Source organism: Drosophila teissieri, chromosome 3R (assembly GCF_016746235.2).
Source record: "Drosophila teissieri strain GT53w chromosome 3R, Prin_Dtei_1.1, whole genome shotgun sequence".
NCBI classification, from domain to species: domain Eukaryota; kingdom Metazoa; phylum Arthropoda; class Insecta; order Diptera; family Drosophilidae; genus Drosophila; species Drosophila teissieri.
In genome coordinates this window covers 13,162,920-13,173,240 of record NC_053032.1, presented here as the reverse complement: position 1 = coordinate 13,173,240, position 10,321 = coordinate 13,162,920, and the positions used below count along the sequence as shown (strand labels likewise).

Genomic DNA, 10,321 nt, shown 5'->3' with positions numbered 1-10,321 from the left:
CTAAGCCAAGTAGTTTTAAAGTACTTCTTAATTTTTAAAATATCTGAAAGCTTAAAAATAAAATGTTTTGAATAACTACTAACCCTGTCCCCAAATTGTAAATCTATTAAGCTAACAATTCAACAAGGAAACCCATTTACATTCCTAACCAGATTAAACACTTATCACCAAGTGCTTAAAGTGTCAAGTCCTTGGAATTTCGCCACTACGGAAATCTTGAAAAAGCATTCAAGTGGCTGGAATATTTCTCAAAAGTTAATTGATGCAAAATGTTGTTTGGCTTTTTTTGTTCAATATTTAATATTTTACTCGCCACTGCTGTTGATACAGTATGTTCGTGCGTGCCATTCGATTTGTGTTTGTTATGTGCTTTGCATAATTTAACACTTTGCCTTTAAAACAATCAAATTGTCAAGTGTCAAAAGTTCGTGTCGGCCCAGAATATTCCTCCGCTCAACTGGGCTCTGTTTGAGCTGCCATGTAAATGTAAATAAAAATGCATTAAAAATGTAGCTGTAATTTACTCACCCACACTTTCCCGGGAGGTGAAAATGGGCTGAAAAGCGGAAAGGAGGTGGCGCCCGAAAGTGGGTGCTTGTGTGCAATATTTTGCATTTGCCTGCCAGTTTTTCCGGTTTGCTCTGACCACAAAGTGTTGGCCATTAACCGAGCGCAGTCTGAGCCACCCGCTGGCCCATACCACGTTTATGCCGCACGCTTCGAGAATCGGAATTTTCATGAAGTTGACAATGTTCAGTTGGAATGTGTCGGATAGGTTGAACGTACTCTTCATACTATATAGTTTTGTGGGATGTACCAAAGAATTTGTCGCCATTTTGTAATACACTTTGTAATTTGTAAGTTCGTGTGAAAGTTTTTCGTTGAAATAGTTGGCGATAAGAGCTCCGCATAAACGCAGAAACAGTTAGTTTCCAAGGGAAGCGGAAAGGCAGGCTGACGCGTGTTAATTTGAATAAATTATTAAAGCACGTGATGAGCGCGACCTTTCAACCAATTGGGGCAACTACCAGCCAGCACCCACACTAACACCCACACCAATCCCAATTGGAGGGTCGGAATCACCCCACCCCCCGCACGCCAAGTGCAATTAAGCACGAAAAAACCAATCAAACTGGAAATAAATTGCGCCATAGTTGCAGCAGCCACACAGCGACCAGGGTTGCCATACGGCGCCGATTTTTGCGAATTTTTTTTGCCTAGCCAGCACTTTGCACTTTGTGTGCCCCTTCTGCGTGCGGGGGGTGTGGTGTGGGGGGTGGGTGTTTGGGTTTTTTGCGTTCGCCGGGGGTTTCCCTTTTTATTGTGGCCGCTGGGTGAAAATTGTTTGCATTGCATTCTCTGCTGATGCATGCGAATTGAGAAATATTTGCAATTTAGCAAAATACACCCGGAAGCGGCTCCGGATTGAAGCTTCAGCTCCTTTTGCCACATTTCGCAATTTCGATTTTCGGCCCGCATTTGTATTCATATTTGTATTTGGTTTTTCCAATCGCACTCGGACCTCGGACCTCGAATCCGACTTTCCACACGCTGGCAGTGCGTGCAAAATGACGGCAATTAGGTGTATATGTTGCGCTGATTTGTGTTTTTCTTTTAGTTGATCGCCTCACCTTCGAAAATTGCCAGAAATGCCGTATCCATTGTTTCAGAAAATGGTTTTGTGCCGAGAATTACTTTGGGTATAATGCAGGGGCTTAGAATTATTGGTGAATGCTGGTTGTATGCTATGCCTTTCCTAGCAATGATAATTGGAGATCACTCATCAGTGACCCGAGACTCACGGAGAATCGAATGTATTTTATTGAGGTACGCAAACTCCTTCGCAGCTCAGATCAATTGTCGAGTTCAGTGATGCAGGAGGAGATAGAATAAAGTATAAATACAATTTGTATGCTTGATGTAATTTCATTTCCACTTATCTTGGTATTTTCTCTGCATTTTGCTTCATGCGATTGATTTATCGCACAGAAAATAATAGGCAGCCAATGTCTGTGCATCCTGTGAAAGGACTCGCTCTCGGCCCTCCAAGCATTCAATCCCTGAGCCGGGTTCAGTTTATATTCAAATGCTTACGCTTAAATGTCAATAATACGTGAAATTGAACTGCCAATTCAATCTCCACAACTACTCCGCATCGCTCCTCCACTGCTCCATTGCTCCAGTGAAATCATTTCCATATAAGCGTTTTCCCATCTCGTCTATTTATATACGAGTATATGTATTTCTTTTCTTTTCGTTCGCAACTCTTTTTTATTTTCCATCCTGCGAGAAAAATTCTTCCTGTTCATATGTGGAAAAACTATTTGCAAAAGTCTCAAGTGTGCTCGGTTCCCGGCCAGCACAGTTTGCGGGGCGTGTGGAGTGGGGCGGTGGTGGAGGTGGTGGTGGAGGTGGAGGTGTTGGTGTTGGACTTTTTAAAACGACGCCTGCAAATTGTACGCAGATCACATTACACTTGCTCCAGCGGACGGCATGTGCAACTGCCGGCTGCCTCTGTGGATTGCTTTACATTTGGCTGCACTTCCTACCCGGCATTCACTCGAAAAATTGAAAGATTTATTTCTTAGTTCTTTGCGATTACATTTCCACCGAGCTAATGTGTTCCGATCCAACGGCTACGTAGTGGCAGTTTGTCAACTGTCATTGCATCAGACATTGAATGGGGCACGATAGCAAATGGATTGCAGAGGGTCGGTGCAGGGCGGAGCGGCGTGGGGAGCTGTCGCATTTTGTTGACAACTACATTGCAAATACGGCAAAGTAATCAGTATTGTGTAAATAACCAGTTATGTGTCTGCGAGTGCAGCTGACAAAGCGAGTGGTAAGCGATATGCACTGAAGCACGAATAAATTCTTGAAAGCGTTTCCCCGATCAATCCGATGCATTTGGCAAGATGCGAACGGAATCGATAATCGAATAATATGCGAATATCACTCATACGTGGTGGTGAACACCAACGCATGTAGCACACTTTTCAGCGCCAAATGTTTCCTCGTGCGAGCCGGAACAAATTTAATATGTGGCTAAGGTCAGCTGGTAAGCGTAAGCACCTTAAAATCTAGAATCGGAAAAACGCAGAAAGCACTTGAAACTATGCGTATAGTTTGTGCACTCAATGGGCAGTTGTCGGACTTCTGAGCGAGGGTAAACCAATGAAAAGAGGTAAAAATGTCCAAGAAAACTGAGTCAACGGGCCAGTTAAACACCGCGTTTCTCCCTAATTTACCAACTGCAGTATTGTAATGGTAAAATATAAATCAAATAGAAGTCGGAGGGCAGCATTACACTAGTTATCGCTATGTTTCTTAACTAGTTTTTACTTCTTATGTATTCAAGCCAGCTTTAATCTCATCTAATCCGTGTCATTTTATTTTATAGATTTTAGATTCAGTATTTTGGGACGATTTTTTTCTTAGTCTCCTCATTCTTACCCGTTTTCTCATCGATTTTCATTTTGTTTAAGGCGATGGCCTAAATCATGGTCAGAACAAGGCTTGTCACGTCTCATGTTTTTCTCGTTTTCATTCCTCTGTTTTCAGTTGTCTGCTGACCATGAAAACCTGGCCATGAAACATTTTTTCAACTAAGCATTGGACAAGATAAAGCCCGCCGAAAGGCACAAACGGATTAACTTTTATGTGAAAGTGGGCCATAGATAGACATGGAACCTGGAACGACTCCATCGCCTGTTGCAGCCCCGGTTGCTGCGCCTGTGGCGCCACCAGCAGTGGCTACCCCTGTCCAAGTAGTTAGCCCCGCGGCAGTGGCTCCCGCACCAGCGGCACCGACTGCAGTCACTCCAGTTGCTGCCCCGCCCCCGGTTGCAAGTGTGCAACCGGCCACAGTTACTGTTCCTGATGCTCCTGCTGCAGCTCCAGTTGCTGCCGCACCCGTCGCTTCTGCCGCATCTGCGGCGCCTCCAGTTGTTGCAGCTCCAACTATGCCAGCAGCAAGTCCAGTTTCAGCACCACCCATTGCTGTTGCCCAGATTCCGGTTGCTGTTTCAGCACCAGTGGCACCACCCGTTGTTGCAACACCAACTCCTGTTGCTCCAAATCCTGTTGCCCCAACTCCTGTTGCTGCGCCTGTGATAGCAACACCACCTGTTGCTGCCGCAGCTTCTACTCCGGCTGCAGTTTCGACACCCGTGGCGCCTCCAGCTGTTGCGACTCCGATAGCTGCTCCTGTGATCGCCACACCAGCCGTGGCTGTTGCTAACACCACGGTTCCCGTTGCAACACCTGTTGCTGCTGCAGCAGCACCACCAGTGGCCCCAGCAGCTGTTCCTGTTGTTGCTCCAGTTGTTGCGCCAGCCGTTGCTTCTGCTGCTGCTCCCGTCGTAGCAGAGACTCCAGCTCCAGCGATCGCCCCACCTCCTCCAGCTGAGACTCCGGTTGCTGCTGTACCGGAATCCGTTGTTTCTGCCATCCCCGAGGTTCCCGCTCCTGTTGTCGCAGCACCATCCGTTGCTGTTCCCGAGACTACGGTCGCCGCAACTCCCATCGTTGCAACAACGCCACTAGCTGGAGCAGAGCCAGTGGCCGTTGCACCACCCGCTACTGAAATCCCAGTCGCTGCCCCGACTGCAGCTTCGCCGCCTGTGTCTGTTGCAGCACCTGTGGAGGCTGCAGTGGTCGCTCCTGTGAGCACTTCGACAGAGGCTCCGGTTGCTGCTGCAGCTCCAGCAACTGTACCAGAAACCCCTGCCGTTGTCCCACTCGATGCCGAGTCTCCAGTTGCTGCGGATCCTGTTGTAGCTGCACCTACTCCTGCTCCTGCCTCGGAGCCAGAACCCATTGCACCTCCTGCTGTTGCAGAAGCCCCAGAAGTTGCTCCAGTGATCGCTGCATCACCTGTTGCTGCTGCTGAAATAACACCACCAGTTGTGCCTCCTCCTGTGGCCGAAGAATCAATACCAGCTCCAGTCGTTGCCGCGACTCCAGTTCCTGCGGCACCAGCTGCAACGGAGCCGGTGGTCATTGCACCTGCTGTTTCCGAAGCAGCTCCAGTGATCGCTCCATCACCCGTTGCTAGTGCTGTTGCTGAAACTCCTATTGATGTAACGCCTCCTGTTGTCCCTCCTGTGGCTGCCGAACCCGTACCAACGGCAGTCGCTGCCGAGACTCCAGCTCCTGAGACCCCAGCACCAGTTGCAACAGAAGCAGTGACCACTGCGTCTACAGATACACCAGAAGTTGCTCCTGTCATCGCAGCACCCGCTGATGTACCCGCTGAAGCTCCGGTTGCCGCAGCTCCCATCGTTTCTACTCCACCGACTACGGCTTCGGTTCCCGAAAGCACTGCACAGCCCGTGCCTACGGAATCTGTCGATGTTTCTGTACCATCAGAGGCCGCTGTCGAAGCCACGCAGCCAGTTGCACCGCCTGCCGAAGTTACAACAGAAGTTACAGTTGCAGACTCTGCCGCTCCTGAGGCAGCTGCTGCTTCAATTACCGAGCCAGTGGACCCACCTATTCCTGATTCGGTTGAACAAATTACTTCCGCGCCAACTGTTGAAGTCTCCGCAGCAGCAACATCTTCGCCCGTACCAGAAATCTCATTACCACCGCCAACTGAAGCAGTCGCTTCTCCAGAAGTAGCTGTCGTTGCAGACACAGCTTCGGTGCCCATACCCGAACCGGATCCAAGTCCAGCGACTCCTGCAGAATCGATACCTGTGGAGACGCCAGTCGCTATTCAGGAACCGGAGGTTGCCGTAGAAGAGCCGGTTACAGAAACTCCAACACAGATTCCAGAAACTGCTGCTGAGATTCCTGAACCTGTACCAGAAAAAGTCCTGGATCCTGTCACAGCTGACGCTCCTACAACAACTCCAGAACCAGAGGTTGCCACCATCAATGACGCTCCTCCAGCTGCCGAAATCACCACAGCCGTTGCTGAAAACGTTACTGCCGCTGCAGAAGTAGCTGTTCCAGCGGAATCCAATGTGGAATCAGCCATACCGGTCACTGAACCACCGGTTGCGCAAGAGATTCCTGCAGCCGAAATTTCAGAGACGGTGACCAAACCAGTGGAGGTTGTGGTTGAACAGAGCACCATCCCTGTAGAGACAGCGGTCTCGGAAGAGGTTTCAAAATCTGCTGAAGAAGATGTTCTTCCCACTGAGACATCTCCAGCTGCAATAGAAGAATCTCCAGCTGCTGCCGAAGCTGTTCAACCGTCTCCCGATCCAGGGATTTCTGAAACTCCAGCTGCCGAAGAACCAATTACGACAGAGGAAACCCCAGTAAATATTACTGTGGAATCTTCTGAAGATGTTCCCACTATTGAAGAGAAACCAGTAGAAGAAATCCCCGAACAGTCATCGTCACCCCCAGACACCGTTCCCGTGGCAAAGATAACTCCTTTGCTTAGGGAACTCCAGACCACCGATGTTTCGCTATTGGCCATTGCCGCCACACTGGATGCCATTGGAGAAAAGCTAAAGGACCAAAAGGCCAGAAATCAGCAAGTAATGGACAGACTGTGCGAAATCGAGAAGATTCTTGGCCCTCCCAAATCCAATTAGCTCAAGTTTGATTGTAAAAGCCTAGATCATGTAAAATAAAGCTGCTAATAAAGCGTTAATTCATCAATTTTAAAGTAAATACAAATATGATACTAATATCCTAATGGGTACTAATGGTATAATAGGGTTAAAAGAGCCAATGTACGGCTAGGTTGTCGCAAATTGCTCCGTGCAAAATTAATGTGGCCAAAACAAATCTACCACTTCCACTTTTTGGACATATCAGCATGGCTGGTTCCAAAACCCCAGCCACAGAACCTAATTTGCAAGCGCGTCGAAAATTTTCACGTGGGAAATTAGCATTCCAAAAGGGAGTGGGACATAAATTCAAACGAATGTAAAAGGAGAAAATTAATGAACATTCCCCCCACTTTGTCAGCGAAAAAACAACATAAATTAGAGTTACCTCTCTGCTTTTGAACCGAGAAAGCTGGCGACTTCTGATAATTGGAAATTTATCAATGAATAATTTAATTTTGTGCTCCTGCTTACACTTCCTTAAAAGCTTAAATAAAGAGACTTTTCTTTCTTCATTCCATTTAAAAATAGACCCATGAAATTTATTTGGATCTGTCCCGATGCAAAAGTCAATCGAGAGTCGTAAAAACGGTCAAAAGGGGCCAAATGGATGCTTTTATTGCGGCAAACTTAAATTTGTGTTTATGGGCAAGTAAGTCCGGGTAAGTCAAACACCTTCGGCGATTATTCTAATCATTTGCATTGTTTTGGCTGGTTGGCTGCTTGGCTGCTTGGCTGGTTGGGTGAATGGTTCGTTGGCCTATCTCACAAAGTTTCCCTTTTTTGGGCTCGTATATGGGCAGAATTCGACAGAACCCAGTTACATGTTCGACAGTTCAATCTAAATCTATCGGCTACCCACACACATAGTTCCAAAAAAAAAAAAAAACTGAGCTAAAAGCTGAATTCCCATTTGACCATTTTGTCTGGAAACAATAAAATGACCTCCCGCACACAGATACACTAGATACAACAGATACAACCGACAGGCAGCAACATACGAAATCGCATAAATGTTGCAAATGGAGCAACAGAGTGAAGTTGTCATGCCGAGGATGCCGTGGCACAGGACCAAAACAACAGCCACAGCCACAGATACAGCTACAGCTACAGCTACCCGAAACTGGAAAAAACGAATTTCCTTTTTTAGACTTTTTGGCACATTTGGGCAGGGGAAGGTGGAGAGGGGAGGGTGTGGCCCCGGAGGGGGATAGTCGGCTATTCTCATGCGACTGGGATGAAGGTTACACAGCCTAACCGCATTAATGCCAGCACAGAACAACTCGGTCCGAGTCACAGCCAAATGTGTAATTGTTGCCTGGAGGATTTGGAGAAAGATTTTCACTGTCATTTGAACTCTGTTTAAGGCTTCATTCGCTTTCCCCTCTGCATTTACTGCCATAAATGCTGTCCTCTCCCGTTAAATGAGCCAAATTGAAATGGTTCTTGTTTGCGAACGATGAGAGTGCTTTCTATTCGCTTCAGTTTACAACGTTCTTTTATACCAACTACACACATAGACATACCTGTGCTTGGGCAAAATTATATTATTTATTCCAGTCATTAACTGTGGATATATGTACATACATATTCGGCTTATACGTAACCTGTTTCTCAGGTATAAATGCATTCTCCTAATATCTGCATAACGCATGCCCGATCCGGCAGAAAAAAGCGTTTCCGACCATATGAAGTATATATGTACATGTATTCTTGATCAGGATCAATGGCCGAGTCGATCTGACCATGTCCGTCTGACCCAGACCTAGACTAAGACCCCGCAACCCACACCACGCACCCCGCACCACACATCACGCACCCCACAACCCGCACCCCGCACACCGCACCACACACTCGCACCACGGGCCACGCACCAAGAACAACGCACGAACAACGAACAACGCAAGAACAACGCACCCCAGACCCCGGGTCACATATTTCATTTCATCATACTGTTTCTAGTTGGTGTTCTTTTAAATGAAGAGATTGAATTACTACATCCTATTTTTGTATGCTAAAATAATACAATAGAAGACCCACTTTGATTTCATTTGGGTATGATAAACCGTCTCTTCAAACCAAAACAAATGAATCTGATTTGTTTATATAACCCCTGAATACTGCATTTTCAGGAAGCTTATCATGCTTTAGTAATATTCAGTGCGCTTTTCGAGTGCAGTGATCAACACTTCGGGCTGGAGCTGCTGTCGACCGCAGGAACATTGGTTGAACATTAACTTGACTCCCTCGAGCTGAGGGGCTCCAGAGTGTGCCAAATCAATCAGTCGCCAATGCATAAATGACACAGTCAGGACCGGCATACTCCTACTCATATGCGACAACGTCCAGCTGTCACACACGGCCATTGCGGCTAATGCGGTCCCTTGTTACACAGTATATAGCCCCTCCACCCGACATGGTCCTCTCAACAGCTAAATTGGAATTATCCCCTTAACGACCCCCTCATCCCGAGCAGAACACCGCCCATGAGTTCACATTAGCCGGACACGATGGATGTGCCGGGATGTGGACAATGATGCCTTAGTGCTTGACTGGCTATAAATTTTGAATTAATTGCTGGCTGCTGAACATTTTACCCAGAAATTTATGTTTTTCCTGGCTGGTATGCCTCTTCCTGGCCACAGGAAGCAGTGATTTTAATGTGAGTTTCGGTATATAATAAGTGGAAACGAGACGTTTACCTGGAAAACAGCTAATACACTGTTCAATATAGTAAAAAAGCTTTGTTAGCTTGGATCCAACCTCAAGCAAAACCCTATTTCCATCCGTTTACGTTCAGGGTCCAGTCTAATCCCACTCTATAAATGTTATGCTCTTTGTAGAATATTTCGAAATCGCTTAAGTTCTGTTTTTGATTTTAATTTGATTACCCATTGTACGCGGAGCGGGCATTAATCGCATTAATTCCATCGACCCATTTAAGATGGCTCGTCCATATCAACTTTTTTATCTGCTCCTTTGAGTAATTTTATAATTCTTCCCTCCACCCTTCCTTCAACAACTGTGATTAATGACTTGTGAGAAAAAAGTGAAAGGTGTGCAAAAGGCAGGGGAAATTCATTTCCAGGGTTCTTGCATGATTGAGTTCTATTGAGTGAACTGCAAAGCTAAGCAGAAAATTTTTCTTCATTCCACCTGGCAAGGATAATTCGCTCGATTGTTTATACATGGGAATGGAAAAGAAGTGCGAGAGGTAAAGCGGAATATTAGTACATTAAAGAAGAAATTTAATCAAAGTCCGTGAAACAATATTAAAATGCAAAATATTTCTGTTTGAACAACTTTTGTTATGTATGCTCTATTCAGAAAAACTAATTTGGTTCCTGCATATGACAACTCTTAATGGCCAACTAGATACAAATTTGACGGGGCAAACATTTGTTCGGTCAAGCTACTAAGCCCATATAATAGCGCTATAATGAACTCTCGACATGTCTGTGTTCCGGGCAAATGTTTTTGAGTAATTCTTTTAGTTATATTGTATGAAAAACAATTAGCTGCGGGCCTTCCAATACATCTGCATAAAGCAAAACAAAGGCGTATATACATACATAGTATACGAGTATGTAAAAATCGTTTTAATTTGCCAATGATTGTGTGCGTGGCCGTGGGTGGTTCAATTATTTAACTACATAAACAATAAAAATATTCGCAATTGTGTATGTGGGCGGGGTGCATTAAAAAGTGAATGTGTCTTCTGCATATATGCAGCCTTTGTTTTACACGCCTTT

The 10,321-nt window shown here is 45.9% G+C and overlaps 1 protein-coding gene across 1 annotated transcript; it reads left to right on the top strand.

The window, feature by feature from the left end:
- The first annotated feature begins 3,683 nt into the window (after window positions 1-3,683).
- LOC122621562 (calphotin) lies at window positions 3,684-6,551 on the top strand. The gene is made up of 2 exons (XM_043799470.1): window positions 3,684-6,128; window positions 6,213-6,551. The coding sequence occupies exons 1-2, from the start codon at window positions 3,684-3,686 to the stop codon at window positions 6,549-6,551; spliced, it is 2,784 nt and encodes a 927-aa protein (XP_043655405.1).
- Window positions 6,552-10,321: the final 3,770 nt, after the last annotated feature.

What these genes read in the sequence shown, in the direction of transcription:
- LOC122621562 (XM_043799470.1), top strand. Translation starts at nt 3,684, where the DNA reads ATGGAACCTGGAACGACTCCATCGCCTGTTGCAGCCCCGGTTGCTGCG. An exon ending in AGGTTTCAAAATCTGCTGAA is followed by an intron (nt 6,129 to 6,212) that starts GAAGATGTTCTT and finishes CCGTCTCCCGAT; the next exon opens with CCAGGGATTTCTGAAACTCC.